This window comes from Bufo gargarizans, chromosome 9, assembly GCF_014858855.1.
Source record: "Bufo gargarizans isolate SCDJY-AF-19 chromosome 9, ASM1485885v1, whole genome shotgun sequence".
In the NCBI taxonomy this organism is placed as follows: Eukaryota; Metazoa; Chordata; class Amphibia; order Anura; family Bufonidae; genus Bufo; species Bufo gargarizans.
In genome coordinates this window covers 184,968,164-184,985,412 of record NC_058088.1, presented here as the reverse complement: position 1 = coordinate 184,985,412, position 17,249 = coordinate 184,968,164, and the positions used below count along the sequence as shown (strand labels likewise).

Genomic DNA, 17,249 nt, shown 5'->3' with positions numbered 1-17,249 from the left:
AAACACTCCAGGAAAAACCGATAGGTGGAGCATGACTCATATTTTTTTTATCTTGGTGTCATGCTCCACCCCCTCACATCCAGCACTTAGTATATCCCCTTGTAACAGCATTTTCTGGAGTGCTCCTTTAAGAAGTTCATAGTTGACCTTAGGTCATAGTTGATTCTTAGGTATATAGAAGGGGGGGGGGGGGGGCCGCCATGTTTCATTTTCATGGTTGGGCCAATTACATTTAATGACCAAGATGTAAAGAATGTAGTAATAATATCATAGTAACATAGTACATAAGGCTGAAAAAAGCCCTCTGTCCGTCCAGTTCAGCCTGCTATCCTGCAAGGTGATCCAGAGGAAGGCAAACATTTCTTGACTTGAAGGAAAAAATATTCCTTGACTTTCTTCAAGATCTCTGCTTGCTGTCAGTAAAGGGAGGACACTTATTTGTTTACACCAGCAGGCTGGACCCTTGTATACGTTGAAGATTCCTCATAGTTGTTACCATTGCATCCAGTCTGCAAATCTCGCTTCTGTCCTGATCTTGAACAATACTGGTTCTCCTTGAGGAGATCCAGCAATGCACCCTGGGAAAACAAAGCATGCAAATGAGCTCTCCTCCAGAAGGGAGGAGACTGTCTCTCTAGCGCCACCTTTAGGCCCATGAAACATGACTAGGGATCTCAGCCAAACCAGAGAAATCCATCTCCTGGCCTGATATCTTGTTACAATGTATCGGTGCAGATAAAATGTATCGAGATTCCAGGCCCATCATCTCACAGAAGTTTGTGTAGACTGGATACAATTGCATCTGCCTTTCAACTGTCAGCAGGGCTAGACTTATACAATTGAGACGGTTTCTATTGCATGAAAGCAAGCAAGAAGTTGAAACAGTACTAGTAATAGTGAAATAATAATAGTGCTCTCCAAAGCCCCAGCAATACTAATAATTCTCTCCGAGAGTGACCTCATTAGTAATAGTGCCCAATTAGTAGTAGTGTCTTCCATATTGTGTCCAATAATAATGCCCCCACAGACCTCAAGTAGTAATAATGCAGTTATAATGTCCCTAGTAGTGCCACCAGTATTTATAATGCCCCCAGTGGTGCCACCAGTATGTGTAATTCCCCCAGTATTTATAATGGCCATTCCTGTTATGCCTCCAGTATGTAAAATGCCCCCCAGTATTTATAATGGCCCCCTCTATAGTGCCCCCAGTATTTATAATGGTTCCTTCTATAGTACCCTCAGTATTTAGCATGCCCCCCCCCCTCTGTAGTGCCACCAGTATCTAGCATGGGCCCCTCTATAGTGCCCCCAGTATTTATAATGGTTCCTTCTATAGTACCCTCAGTATTTAGCATGCCCCCCCCCTCTGTGGTGCCACTAGTATCTAGCATGGGCCCCTCTGTAGTGGCCCCAGTATTTAGCATGGCTTTCCTCTGTAGTCCCACCAGTATTTATAATGGCCTCCCCAGTAGTTCCCCCAATATTTATAATGGCCACCCCTGTTATGCCCCCAGTATGTAAAATACCCCTAGTATTTATAATGGCCTCCTCTGTAGTGCCCCCAGTATTTATAATGGTCCACTCTGTAGTACCCTCAGTATTTAGCATAACCCCCTCTGTAGTGCCCCCAGTATTAGGCATGGCCCTCATCTGTGGCGCCCACAGTATCTAGCATGGCCCCCTCTGTAGTGCCCCCAGTATTAGGCATGGCCCTCCTCTGTAGGGCCCACAGTATCTAGCATGGCCCCCTCTGTAGTGCCCCCAGTATTAGGCATGGCCCTCCTCTGTAGGGCCCACAGTATCTAGCATGGTCCCCTCTGTAGTGCCCCCAGTATTAGGCATGGCCCTCCTCTGTAGGGCCCACAGTATCTAGCATGGCCCCCTCTGTAGTGCCCCCAGTATTAGGCATGGCCCTCCTCTGTAGTGGCCCCAGTATCTAGCATGGCCTCCTCTGTAGTGCCCCCAGTATCTAGCATGGCCTCCTCTGTAGTGGCCCCAGTATTTAGCATGGCTTTCCTCTGTAGTGCCCCCAGTATTTATAATGTTCCACTCTGTAGTACCCTCAGTATTTAGCATAACCCACTCTGTAGTGCCCCCAGTATTTATAATAGCCACCCCTGTTATGTCCCAGTACGTTAAATACCCCTAGTATTTATAATGGCCTCCTCTGTAGTGCCCCCAGTATTTATAATGGTCCACTCTGTAGTACCCTCAGTATTTAGCATAACCCCCTCTGTAGTGCCCCCAGTATTAGGCATGGCCCTCCTCTGTAGCGCCCACAGTATCTAGCATGGCCCCCTCTGTAGTGCCCCCAGTATTAGACATGGCCCTCCTCTGTAGGGCCCACAGTATCTAGCATGGCCCACTCTGTAGTGGCCCCAGTATTAGGCATGGCCCTCCTCTGTAGGGCCCACAGTATCTAGCATGGCCCCCTCTGTAGTGCCCCCAGTATTAGGCATGGCCCTCCTCTGTAGGGCCCACAGTATCTAGCATGGCCCCCTTCTGTAGTGCCCCCAGTATTAGCCATGGCCCTCCTCTGTAGTGCCCCCAGTATCTAGCATGGCCTCCTCTGTAGTGGCCCCAGTATCTAGCATGGCCTCCTCTGTAGTGCCCCCAGTATTTAGCATGGCTTTCCTCTGTAGTGCCCCCAGTATTTATAATGGTCCACTCTGTAGTACCCTCAGTATTTAGCATAACCCACTCTGTAGTGCCCCAGTATTTATAATGGCCACCCCTGTTATGCCCCAGTATGTAAAATACCCCTAGTATTTATAATGGCCTCCTCTGTAGTGCCCCCAGTATTTATAATGGTCCACTCTGTAGTACCCTCAGTATTTAGCATAACCCCCTCTGTAGTGCCCCCAGTATTAGGCATGGCCCTCCTCTGTAGCGCCCACAGTATCTAGCATGGCCCCCTCTGTAGTGCCCCCAGTATTAGGCATGGCCCTCCTCTGTAGCGCCCACAGTATCTAGCATGGCCCCCTCTGTAGTGCCCCCAGTATTAGACATTGCCCTCCTCTGTAGGGCCCACAGTATCTAGCATGGCCCCCTCTGTAGTGGCCCGAGTATTTAGCATGACCCCCTCTGTAGTGCCCCCAGTATCTAGAATGGCCCCCTCTGTAGCGCCCCCAGTATCTAGAATGGCCCCCTCTGTAGTGTCCCCAGTATTTAGCATGGCTTTCCTCTGTAGTGCCCCCAGTATCTAGAATGGCCCCCTCTGTAGTGTCCCCAGTATTTAGCATGGCTTTCCTCTGTAGTGCCCCCAGTATCTAGCATGGCCCCCTCTGTAGTGCCCCCAGTATCTAGCATGGCCCCCTCTGTAGTGTCCCCAGTATTTAGCATGGCTTTCCTCTGTAGTGCCCTCAGTATCTAGAATGGCCCCCTCTGTAGTGCCCCCAGTATTAGACATGGCCCTCCTCTGTAGCGCCCACAGTATCTAGCATGACCCCCTCTGTAGTGGCCCCAGTATTTAGCATGGCTTTCCTCTGTAGTGCCCACAGTATCTAGCATGGCCCCCTCTGTAGTGCCCCCAGTATCTAGCATGGCCCCCTCTGTAGTGCCCCCAGTATTGAGACCTGGCGCAGGAGGTCACAATGATGTAATTATACTGCCTCGTGTACTGAGGCCTATGAGAATAAACGACTGGATTGGGAGCCATAGATTCCCACCCTGAGACCGAGGTTGGCTCCTGCCCGAGATAAGATACTCATCTTGCCTCATGTCAGATGCGGCTCTGATTAGCTATACCTGGCATTGCAGCCCAGCTCCATTGAAGTAAACGGGGCAGAGCTGTAATACCACACACAGCCTGTGGACAAGTGTAGCACTGGTTTTGGAAGAAAGCAGCCATCTTTTTCTAGTCCTGGACAACCCCTTTAAGCTTCATTTGCATAAGATTAGAGACCCATTTAAAGGGATTTTTGGGTCCTTAAATATTGATGACCTACAAAAAACTCTCACCACTGATTTGGTGTTAGAAGAGGGTCAGACAAATGCAGTGGCCCTTTTCATAGTATGCCAAGTACAGCGCCCTCCATTGCATAGTGGTTGTGCTTGGTATTGCAGCTCAATATCATTCACTTGAATGGACTATGTGACCGATGAACATGACCTCACAGGCCGAGGAAGAGGCCGTAGCGCTGGTCTGAGGACCAGCGCCCCTTCCTACAGCTGATTGGCAGGGGACACAGAAGTCGGACCCCCACCGATCAGATATTGATGACCTTTCCTGAGGTGAGGTCATGCATTCATATACTTTATATACAGTGGATATAAAAAGTTTACACGCCCCTGTAAAAAAATGTCAAGTTTCTGTGATGTAAAAAAATGAGACAAAGATGAATAATTTCAGAACTTTTTCCTCCTTTAATGTAACCCATAAACTGAAATCTTTTAGGTAGAGGGAAGAAAAAATATAAAAATAAAATAATGTGGTTGCATAAGTGTGCACACCCTTAGGCCTCATGCACACGACCGTTGTTGTTTTCTGTTCCGCAAATTGGGGATCTGCTGTTCCGTGATCCGTTTCCGTTTTTGTTTCCATTTTTTTTGGAGGACCACCAGAAAACAAGGAAGATAGAAAAAAGTGTAAGACAGGTTTGACGCGGATGACAATCGGGTGTTCCTCCGCATTTTTTGCGATCCCATTGACTTGAATGGGTCCGCAAACCATTTTTCGCGGACAAGAATAGGACAGGTTATATTTTTTTTACGGACTTGGAACCACGGACGCGGATAACAAACGGTGGACTATCCACATTTTCAACGGCTCCATAGAATTGAATGGGTCTGCATCAGAAACGCTAAAATCGGCGGAACGGACGCGGAAACAAACAACGGTCGTGTGCATGAGGCCTTAAACTAATACTTTGTTGAAGCACCTTCTGATTTTATTACAGCACTTAGTCTTTTTGGGTAGGAGTCTATCAGCACGGCACATTTTGACTCTTCTTTGCACAAACACTCCGTCTGTCAGATTGCGAGGGCATCTCCTGGGCACAGCCCTCTTCAGATCACCCCACAGATTTTCAATCGGATTCAGGTCTGGGCTCTGGCTGGGCCATTCCAGAACTCTAATCTTCTTCTGGTGAAGCCATTCCTTGGTTGATTTGGATGTATGCTTTGGGTTGTTGTCATGCTGAAAGATGAAGTTCCTCCTCATGTTCAGCTTTCTAGCAGAAGCCTGAAGGTTTTGTGCCAATATTGACTGGTATTTGGAACTGTTCATAATTCCCTCTAGCTTAACTAAGGCTCCAGTTCCAGCTGAAGAAGAACAGCCCCTTGGCATGATGCTGCCACCACCATGCTTCACTGTGGGGATGGGGTTCTTCTGGTGATGTGCAGTGTTGTTTTTGCACCAAGCATATCTTTTGGAATTATGGCCAAAAAGTTCAACCTTGGTCATCAGACCAGAACACCTTTTCCCACATGCTTTTGGGAGACTTCAGATGTGTTTTTTCAAAATGTAGCCTGGCTTGGATGTTTATCTTCGTAAGAAAAGGCTTTCGTCTTGCCGCTCCACCCCATAGCCCAGACATATGAAGAATACGGGAGATTGTTGTCACATGGACCACACAGCCAGGACTGGCCAGATATTCCTGCAGCTCCTGTAATGTTGCTGTAGGCCTCTTGGTCGCCTCCCAGACCAGTTTTCTTCTCGTCTTTTCATCAATTTTGGAGGTACGTCCAGTTCTTGGTAAGGTCACTGTTGTGCCATATCTTCTCCACTTGATGATGACGGTCTTCACTGTGTCCCATGGTAGATCTAATGCCTTGGAAATTCTTTTGTCCCCTTCTCCTGACTGATACCTTCTAACAATCAGATCCCTCTGATGCCTTGGAAGCTCTCTGTGGACCATGGCTTTTGGTGTGGGATACGACTAAGAAAACTTCAGGAAAGACCAACTAGAGCAGCTGAACTTTATTTGGGGTTAATCAGAGGCACTTTACATGATGGCCGGTGTACGCTGACTGCTATCTAACAGGATTCTGAATGTGATTGCTTAATTCTGAACACAGCTACATCCCCAGTTATAGGAGGGTGTGCACACTTATGCAACCACATTATTTTAGTTTTTTTTCTTCCCTCCACCTAAAAGATTTCAGTTTGTTTTTCAATTGAGTTGTACAGTTTATAGGTCACATTAAAGGTGGGAAAGGTTCTAAAATGATTTATCTTTGTCAAATTTTTTTACCTGACATTTTAACAAGGGTGTGTAGACTTTTATATCCACTGTATGTCCTGTTGGGGACTTTTCTCAGAAGATCCAATTGTTTCTGCTCCCCTTGTAGGTTCCTTTGAGGAACTAGGGTGACAACCACCAGGCGTCTCTACCGTCAGCCCTCATTCTTACATAACCCTTGATAGTCAGTAGTAGTCCAGAATCAAAGCATCAACATCAATGGGACTCCGAGACACAGCCTGTAGGTGTCGGTGCTGACGAATGCTACATCATCTCTGCACCGCCTTCCTACAGACAATAAGGATGCTAATGGCCGCCAATGCATCTTGTGTTATGAGTCAAAATCCTTGGGGGCACTTAACGAGTTTAAGATATTTGGTTGGGGGAGGGAAGGACGGCGTGCAGGCTTAGTTACAATATCAGAGTGGCTTTCACAAACAGGCACAGATGTAGCAGAGGTGAACTAGTCATCTAGCGGTTTAGGTGGGTCTGGGGCCTTATTATGTAGCAGTGTTGTATGGATCTGGAATATATCGCCCTTCTATGGGTCCATATTGCAATCATTGCTACAGCACTTCCTAGGCATGTAGGCACCATATGGCAGCACATACATTGCATATGGTGCATAACACAGACCACTATGTGGCGCTGGGTGCGTGCATGGGTTAAGAGAGTGCGTGCATATTGAATTGGACTCCTGGCAAGCCACTGAATTAAGAGACTCCCCAGTGAGTGTCACCTTGCCATTAGGCACCCCACCCTATATTTTATATCGGCTATACCTGGTACTACAGTACAGAGCTGCAATACCAGTTGCAGCCACTATAAAATGTATGGCGCTGTGACAATGAAGGGGAGGTGGCGCTCCCCCTTCAATCGGAAGAGTCAGACCCCCATCAATCTGTGTCCTAAGTAGAGGCCATCAATATCATAATCGTTAAACCCCCCTAATTGTAAAACTGGAGATAAAAAATATAAAAAATCCACTGGACAAACTGATCTGCTACATGTAACAAACTCAGCTCTGCTGTGTCTTTAGAGTTGTATGATGCCTGATAACGGCAGCATAGATATAGTCTTACTCGGGAGATACGTGAAATGTTTTGGACCAGACACGGCTGGAATTTAATCCCTGGGGGCAAAGACAAAACCCATAAGTGACTGATAGCAGAGCGGCCCCGACTGCAGCCCATTACCACCTAATTATAGGCAGGAATGCAGAGCGGGGACCGAGAAGAGCCTCCAGTCCTCGGGGTGATGAGGCCCGAGCAGTCGCTTCACTCCCCGGAACAGGGGAACGAGAAACTGGAGGGAGAGAAATAAAATGAAAGGTCCCGAATTAAATCAACCAAATGAACCCTAAGAGTGTGTTCACATGAGCAGGATTTCATGCAGATTTCAGCACCTTCTGCCCAGAAATCTGGTGGACATGACGTCCCGGCAGCTGCTCCCCTATAATGCAAATAGCTCCATGGAAATAGAGTAATGTCAGCATATCCAAGAATTCATGTCAGAGAGGTAGAACCAGGAGGAAGAGAGGAGCCAAGGGTAATGGAGGTCCTCGAGATGGGACCAAGGGCGGCCATACATCTGTCACAAGCTCTTCTTACTGACCCCACCATACACACACAGCGGCCTATCACCCTTCTGAACAAAGGGATCGAGCATGTTATCTATCTATCTATCTATCTATCTATCTATCTATCTAATATCTATCTATCTGTTATCCATCTATCTATCTATCTCATATCTATCTGTCTATCTCCTATCTATTATCTATCTATCTATTATATATCTATTATACAGTATATCTATTATCTATCTATCTATTATATATCTATTATCTATCTCCTATCTATCTATCTCGTATCAAATCAAATCTAATCAGCATTATTGGCAGGACTAAATACATTTTAGCATTGCCAAAGCAAGTGGGAAATAATTGGGTAGGGTTGGGGGATGGGTACATATACAGGGTGGGGGTATAGGAGTCCATGGTATATCAGGCTCCTCTCAGTCTATGGCGGGCAGTAATATATTGTGCTGCTATGGCCGCTGTGTTCTCCTCTTCCCCCAGCAGTATGGAGAGTCTCTCTTCCTCCTCCATGGAGATGAAGTCTGGGCAGAGATCAGACAGTCTCCTGAAGTGAGTCTCCCTCACTGCTGAGTATTTGGGGCACCGCAGCAGGAAATGAGCCTCGTCCTCCACAGCCTTCTGGTCGCACTGCTGGCACAGTCTGCTCTCCCTGGGCATGTACCTCTGTCGGTGACGCCCGGATTCGATGAGCAGGCTGTGGGCGCTCAGTCTGTACCGGCTCAGGATCTGTCGGTCTCTGGGGTTGGGGAGTTTCTCCAGATATGGGGCCAGTTTGTACTCCCTCTGCAGGCTCCGGTATACTGTCAGCTTCTGGGATGTTCTTATGTCGTTCCTCCAGACGCTGATATACTCCTCTTTGCTCTTGTGTATCGTTCTCTGTATTTCCCCCTTGTCAGGCTGTATTGGTTGGTGGCTTGGAGGCTGGGTTTGGGCGACCTATTGAGGGGTGCTTTGTTTTTCTGGGGCTTCTTGGTGTAGCAAGGCTTTGTGATGGTAGGAGCTGGGACTGCTGCTATGCAGATGGGCTCTGAATGATAGCGCCCTCTTCTGGACAGCAAAGTAGAGTGGGAATCTGCCCAGTTCTGCTCGACAGGCGCTGTTTGAGGTGCTCCTGTGGACCTGGAGAAAGTGTTTGCAGAGTTCTAGGTGGAATAGTTCTGTTGGCCCAGAGTCCCACTTTGCCCGGTCTGGGTATGTGTCTGGGCCCCAGACTTCGCTGCCATACAGGAGGATTGGGGCGATGAGGGTGTCAAGGATTTTAAGCCAGACGGTCACTGGTGCTTTAAGGTGATACAGACGCCTTCTGATGGCATAGAAGGTTTTGCTTGCCTTGTCTTTCATTGTTTCCATGGCTTTCTTAAAACTCCTTGGCTGATTTCTAGGCCCAGGTAGGTGTAGCTGTCTGTTTCTGAAATTGGACAGTTGTTTAGCAGGAAGGGAGGACGCCCGGCTGCTTTCCGGTTTCTTTTCTGGAACACCATGATGTTGGTTTTCTTTGGATTGATGGGCAGTGCCCATGTGTTACTGAACTTCTCCAGGATTTTCAAGTTATCATGGAGACCTTTCTCAGTTGGCGATAGTAGCAGAAGATCATCTGCATAAAGGAGAAATTTCACCTCAGTGTCATGGAGGGTGAGACCAGGTGCTGTGGAGGACTCCAGAGCCGCCGCCAGCTCATTGATGTAGATGTTAAACAGAGTTGGACTGAGGCTGCAGCCCTGTCTGACTCCTCGGCTCTGCCGGAAATAAGCCGTTCTCCTCCCATTTACCTTCACGCTGCATCTGTTCTCAGTGTAGGAGCTTCTGATGACATCATATGTTTTTCCTCCTATTCCGCTTTCAAGAAGTTTCAGGAATAGGCCCGGATGTCACACTGAGTCAAAGTCCTTCTTAAAGTCCACAAAGCAGGCATAGATCTTTCCATGCTTTGTATTGTGGACATGGCTCTTGATGAGGCTCTGCAGGGTGTAGACGTGGTCCGCGGTGCTGTGGTTTGGTATGAAGCCTGCTTGGCTTCTGCTGAGGATGTTGTACTGGGTGAGGAAGCTGAGGATCCTCTTATTCAGGATACTGCTGAGGAGTTTTCCCAGGTTGCTGTTGACGCATATCCCTCTATAGTTGGCTGGGTCGTACCTGTCTTCGCTCTTGTGTATGGGGGTGATGATGCCCTGGTTCCAGCTCTGGGGGAAGTAGACGGCACTCAGCACAACATTGTAGAGTTTTACTAATGCGGCCTGGATACCTGGCGGGTATTTGATCATTTCTGGAAGGATCCCATCTGGGCCGCTGGCTTTTTTACTCTTTATCATTGAGATCCTCTCTGTTATCTCCTGCAGCGTGATCGGTGTGTCTAGAGGGTTTTGGAAATCTTAGATTTATTCCTCCCTATGCTTCAGCTTTTTCAGGATTTCTTTTTGCCCTGGGCTTTGGTCCTCTCGAGATGGCTTTGTACAGGTCCTTGAAGTACTGGAGCCAGATGTTGCTGTTTTGGATGTGGAGGTTGGTGTTCTCACTGGATTTGTCCATCTGCTTCCATAGTTCCCAGAAGCAGTTGTCCTGGAGAGCATCTTGGAGTTGGAGGAGCTTGGTTGAGATGTTGCCTTGCTTTTTCTTTCTGAGGGTATTTTTGTATTGCCTTTGTATGTTGTTGTAGGCTTCCATCAGACATCTTGGTGTTTCCTATTTGAGGCCATTCTTAGCGCCTTCCTTATATCTTTACACTCCCGGTCGAACCAACTGTTGGGTTGTTGCTTTTTTGGCCGTTTGTTGTATCTTTTGAGGTCAGACATTTCCTATTACAGTCCCTTACCGTGAGATTTACTCCTTCTGGGTTCAGCTCATACACTTTCCTATGGAAGTTATAGAGCATCTCCTGGATCTCTGCTCTGTTTATGGTCTCCATATACTTTGGGGCTGACATCTTGGACCATTCAAAAGATGGAGGTAGGCTGAAGAGGCCGGTCTGCTGAGATGTTTGTGCCGGTAGTTTACTTGTGGATTTAACGTATAGGAGCAGTTGGTTGTGGTCTGACAGGTGTGTCTGTGGGGTGACTATGAAGCCACCAACATTTTTGGGGTCCATATCTGTGATGGCATAGTCTAGCACACTGTTGCCTACATGGGAGTTTAGGGTATATCTACCAAGAGAGGCTCCCTTGGTGCGGCCATTGAGAATATGAAGTCCAAGGCCTCCACATAAGTTCAGCAATGTTCTGCCACTTTTATTTACTGTGCTGTCATAGCTGTTCCTCTCGGTGTGCACTGAGCTGTCGCAGTGTCTGCTCCGAATATATAGACATTTCCGTCAGTGGTCAGGTAGTCTCTCTCCCTCCTTGTTCTTGCATTGAGGTCTCCATAGATGAGAACATTGCCTAGGGTCTGGAAATGGATGGCTTCCCTCTGTAGGATCTCAAAGCTATCGGGACTAAAGTATGGAGACTCTGGTGGAGCTATGTATGCTGCACAGAGGTAGACGTCAGCCCGAGAGGTGAGGATGGAGCGGGCTATCCTTACCCAGATGTGGATGGCTCCTCACTTTCTGCTGCGCCAGCGATCCGCGCGAGGATTAGCCCCGCTGCCAACCAATGGACCTAATTGGCACTTTTTTCTCTGCAGAACATGGGGAATGCTGCATCCTCAGTGCAGATTTTACTGCGGCATGTGAATGGGGACCTAGTGCATTCATTTGCATTGGATGTGGAACCGTCAGGGGATTTGAGGAGGATTTAGGAGCGGAGCTTGTGCCTAAACCCTCATCAAAGCCTGAACATGTAAACATAGCCTAAGGGGAGAAGGAAAACATGGATCCGCGGAGGGGGGAGTATTCTGGGGGGGGGGGGGGGTGGAAGTGTTCACATGTATTGGATGCTTCGGGTATATTTAGGGTACGCAGAGGGGGCTGGGTGTGAGGAGGGGTACACGGGGCTGGTGGGGGCACAGAGACTATAGATGGGTTCTTGTAGGTAGACAGCGAAGAATTGGGCATTGCCTCTGTACTCATGCTCCTTGGCTGGGACTGGTTAAATATACTGATGCTATAGAGCATTGTGGACCCCTGAAAAATTGGGGACCCCTGAAAAATCTGCTATCCCCCCAAAAAATGTACTCCTACCTTGATTAAGATTTGGGTGCTGCCATCCATTTTGCCACTGGGAACCCCCAAGCAGGTGCCAATGCACAACAATGTTGGGAAATACTGTCATAAAAACGTGTGTCATTCCTCTGTTATTCCTCCCATAAATGTATAAATCAATTGACAGCTGATGGTTACCATTCCTTTTGCCAATCGGGTGTGTCCTGGTACTGTCAGCACTGATTGGACAGGGCCAGACTGCGTAAGGCGAATGATAAAACCCAGTTATAAATGTAGTCATACATTTCCATGAGGAATAACAGAGGAGCATCACGATGCAGAATGGTCCTAGATTGTTATTTTGCGGGGAATGTTCTTCGAATGACACGACAGGAGTGGTGACAGGTCCTCTATAGATGTGCTGGGTTCTTCATTTGTAAAATCAAATCTTGCAGTATTTCTTTCACTAACGTGATAAGCGTTTGCCAGGCACCACTTATCTCCGATAAAAAGAAAGGATGAAATGCGTTAAACAATTAATGCTCCCCCTACAGGAGACATTGGAGGGCGCAGGGACATAAGTTATCCCCATCGATAATCAGTGGATCTGCCATACAAACCCGAATAATTATGTCTACAGTAGTTTGGGATAGTTGAAGAGGACCCGTCACCTCTCCTGACATGTCTGTCCCAGTAAATACTTGTATTCTCTATGAAATAACAATTCTGGAACATCTTTCACTGTGATGTTCTATTCCTCTACTATTCCTCCTGGAAATAAAAAAAGAGAGAATTGCTACCAGTTGGGGGCGTGTTTCTAAACACTGACACTGTACAATCAGCGCTGCCGGGGCCAGGCTGTGTAATGGAGACACCTCTTTGGGCAAAGGAGAAGGATAACACCCTGTTGTCAATTTATTCGTAAACATTCAGGAGGAATAACAGAGGAACGGCACAATGCAGAGTTTTAGAGAAAAGAGGCTTCAGAATTGTCATTACATGGGGGATACAAGTACTTTGTAAAACAGACATGTCAGGAGAGGGGATGGGTCCTCTTTAAAGTAAAGTAGGTATCGCAGAGCAGAAGATTGAACCTTAAAGGGGTAATCTCTGGTAGTCTCATAGACCTTGAATGGAGTGGTGGTGCCCCAGCTTTAGCAGCTCCATTCCAATGAGGGTACATCGTCCCCCAATTTCAGCTTTGGCAGGGGTCCCAGCAGTCGAACCCTCACTGATCTGGTCCCATCTCTATGGGACTGAGCGAGTGCAGAACTTGCCTATCTCTGGTAGTCCCATAGACCTTGAATGGAGCGGTGGTGCCCCAGCTTTAGCAGCTCCATGGGGGTACATCGTCCCCCAATTTCTGCTTTCGGCAGGGGTCCCAGCAGTCGAACCCTCACTGATCTGGTCCCATCTCTATGGGACTGAGTGAGTGCAGAACTTGCCTATCTCTGGTAGTCCCATAGACCTTGAATAGATTGGTGGTGCCCAAGCTTTAGCAGCTCCATTCCAATGTGGGTACATCGTCCCCCATTTCTGCTTTCGGCGGGGGTCCCAGCAGTCGAACCCTCTCTGATTTTGTCCCATCTCTATGGGACTGAGCGAGTGCAGAACTTGCCTATCTCTGGTAATCCCATAGACCTTGAATGGAGCGGTGGTGCCCCAGCTTTAGCAGCTACATTCCAATGGGGCTACATCGTCCCCCAATTTCTGCTTTCGGCGGGGGTCCCAGCAGTCGAACCCTCACTGATCTGGTCCCATCTCTATGGGACTGAGCGAGTGCAGAACTTGCCTATCTCTGGTAGTCCCATAGACCTTGAATAGATTGGTGGTGCCCAAGCTTTAGCAGCTCCATTCCAATGTGGGTACATCGTCCCCCATTTCTGCTTTCGGCGGGGTCCCAGCAGTCGAACCCTCTCTGATTTTGTCCCATCTCTATGGGACTGAGCGAGTGCAGAACTTGCCTATCTCTGGTAGTCCCATAGACCTTGAATGGAGCTGTGGTGCCCCAGCTTTAGCAGCTCCATTCCAATGGGGCTTCATCGTCCCCCAATTTCTGCTTTCGGCGGGGGTCCCAGCAGTCGAACCCTCTCTGATCTAACCGATATCCCCTTCACAGTGAACAGGGTTAACTTGCTCTAAGTAGAATACCCCTTTAAAGCTAAGCCCATGTTCTGTCAGTGAGATTGCTGCACCCCAGGGATCTAGCCCACCGTTCACACTTGCATCCCCTCTGGCTTTTCTATACGGAACATATCGGCTTATACTGCGTCACCCGTTGTGTAGCAGAAACCAATTTACCATCCAGCTCTGTCCTCACCCCCTTAATTCCGACCTGTCACAACAGAGCTACAAATTGCTATCTCCGGTCTACGAGATCCTCTTTTAATTACGGATCCAGCCCGGCTTAGCGTTTATTAGCCTGCTCTATGAAGAAGAAGCCCACCCCGAGCGTCTCCCACCGCTTTGATATTAATGACCACTTCTTGTTGGGGAGGGGGGGCGTCGTTGACGGCTTTTCAGCAGCTGGACAGCTCCCAGAAGTGTTCAGGCTCCACCCTGGCATCTCCATAGGGTTGTAAACCTTACAAAAAACCCACTCAATTCCATTTGACGACGGCCGGACCCCCCCTGGGTGCTGGGCTGTGGAGTTTTAGGATGGGGACACTGATGAATCAGTAAGCCCATCAAGTGAATTAGCTTCCTCCATGACCAGTAACCCCAGTGCTTGAGATTTCTGTGTCTACAGGCAAAAAAGGAAGGAGGAGGAAGGTGGAAGGGGGGGGAGGGAGTGTGCATTTAACCCTTGCAATCCCTATGCAACGTTGCCCTATGTGCAATTTGCATTGAGTTGCTTTGCAAGAGGTACTTGTATTCCCTCTTGATTTGGGGTCTTTCTTAAGGAAGGAAGGAGGGAGGGGGGGGGGGTGTTGCAGAGCATATGCCCGGAGAAGAATATTTTGCTTATTCCAGGGGTTAGGTGGAGTCCCCAGCTTATTGGCTGTCGTAGATCACATGTCTCGCCTCTTATAGGGGCTGAGGTTCACAAACTGGTTTACTGTGTTCATCTGGTAACTAAGTGTCTGTGCAGGGACCAGCTCCTTTTCCCTGCGCTGGAAGCAATCGTAGGAGCAGGGAGGACATTCCCACTGGAGAGAGCAGCAAAAGCCTCCAGCGCAGGAGCAAGACAGGAAGCTGCCAAGGACATTGTATCCACCATCTGAGATTTTATTTATTTACATTTTTTTATTATTATTATTATTTTTGTTACATTGTATCATTACTCTTTTTGAAGGATCAGAAGGAAGAAGCCTCATCCCCTGCTCCAGGGTTTTCTGCTCTAGGATTGCAGCTGAAGGTGGGGGTTGCCTTCAGTCTGCTCAGCAGTGATTCTTCTCTCCCATGCAAGGAAGCAAAGTGTGAGGAGCTCAGTGCATGGGGATGCGTCTACAGCCCCCAACCTTGGCTGCCAGTTTGGATTCTAACACTTGCTCCTGTGCAATTCTAGAATGGCCCGGTTCGGAGATGATCTACCCACCCGCTATGGAACTGGGGTACCTGGGGGTACTGGAAGAGGGAGCAGCCGGCAAGGTGGACCTCAAGCCGGCCAAAGGATATACAAGCAGTCCATGGCTCAGAGGGCGAGGACCATGGCTCTTTATAACCCCATCCCCGTCAAACAGAACTGCTTCACCGTTAACAGGTCCTTGTTCATCTTCAGTGAAGACAATGTCATCAGGAAATATGCCAAAAGGATCACGGAGTGGCCATATCCTTTAACCTGTGTGATGGGGGGGGGGCATGGAATGGGTAATGTACCCACACTAAGCGCATTCCTTAGAGCATTTGAACTGGGACTTGGGTTGCATGGCGGTAAGAAGGGGGGCTTCGTGAGACTGGGTTTTTAACTCTTGTGGCGCCAAGGGAAGGCCTGGAACGCAAACATACATCCAATGTTTAAAGAGTCAAAAGCCCGATGTGGGGTCGGCAGGCATGTTGGCATTTAAAGAGGGCTATCACTAGATGTTTGGTTGCCAGGCAAGGCCTTAGGTGGAGCATATGGGTGGGCATCTGGCTGTAGAAGGGTTCAAATAACATGGTAACATGAGGGTAATATCACCTAGAGGATGGGATATGGGTGTAATGGGTGGTGGTGTGTGTGTGTGGGGGGTTATATGGTAGAACTGATTGAAGGGTCTATAGGGTTTGTCATTGATCGTCTATATAGTGGGAAGAGGAGAAGCTGCTGCCCCCCAGGAGGTCTTTGGGTGTGTAGTGGCTGCTAGGCTGAGATTAGCCCTGGGCGTCCATGGTTAGGAAATCACACACCTATTGATTCCTTAGTAGGAGCCATCAGGGCCTCCTGATAGAAACCTAGCAACCCCATCCCTTACCATTCATATGCTCCTGTCTACACCCCCTCTCCGGAATGCATTTATACGAAGCGATTTCCCAGATACAACCGGTGATGCCTCCATTGCAGGACCAGACAGGCAGAGGAGGGGGTCATTAGGTGGGACTCAACATCTCTGGTCACCCATGCTGAGGAGTGATGATGATGATGATGATGATGATGGTGGTGGTGGTGGTGCGGCAGAAATATCATGTAAGGGATACCCCAAGGGGGGTCCGATGTTGCCAGATTAGGGTCAGACTTCACGGGGTCTCGGACAGTCGGGAGGGGGGGGGGGGGGGTGATGAGGGTGCTACCTGCAGGCCTAAGGTAGGGTGTAAGCATAGATCCACCCAGGTAGGGTGTATGTATGAATTCAGCGCTCAGGCCAATGGTGGAGACAGTCAGAAATGAAAAGGTTTGCGTGGAGATGTGTCAGGGTGTAGTGTGGGGGGTGGGGTGTTGCCTGGCTTTGGAATGGGTGTGAATGCACTTTATGGACCCCGCCGCTGTCCGTGGTGCTGAAAGGCGACCCATCCAAGCAGAGGAGGAAGTGTGACCACGAATACATCGCCTCCGTGTACAAAATGTACAGAATAAAGAGCACAGTGTAGTAAATAACACCGACACAATACAATATGAGTGCGCGATAATACTGCATAGTATGGCAAGACATAATCATTATATATATATGATACATATTGTCATAGTGCTCTATAATATAGTATAATGATATAGCGTCGCTTTAGTATAGCACAGTATATTGGTATTATGTTGTATAATATATTATAGCATATATAATATAATGCAATATAACACTATATGATATGATATGTTTTGTTATAGTGCTCTATAATAGAATGCAGTGTAATGATATAGCGTGGCTTTAGTATAGTACATTATATTGGCATTATTTTGTATAATATATTACAACATGAAGTAATGTAATATACAATATGTTACTGCTATAACGTACTATATGGTATGGGATATTATAGTGTAAGC

The 17,249-nt window shown here is 47.9% G+C and overlaps 1 protein-coding gene across 1 annotated transcript in view; it reads left to right on the top strand.

The window, feature by feature from the left end:
* The window catches only part of CACNA1B (calcium voltage-gated channel subunit alpha1 B), a 286,673-nt gene that overhangs the window by 21,538 nt on the left and 247,886 nt on the right, over positions 1 to 17,249 (top strand). Inside the window, 2 exon segments of the mRNA XM_044305824.1 lie at positions 15,147 to 15,270; positions 15,360 to 15,620. Of these exon segments, the coding sequence (XP_044161759.1) occupies positions 15,254 to 15,270; positions 15,360 to 15,620 (278 nt within the window). The 5' untranslated portion in view covers positions 15,147 to 15,253.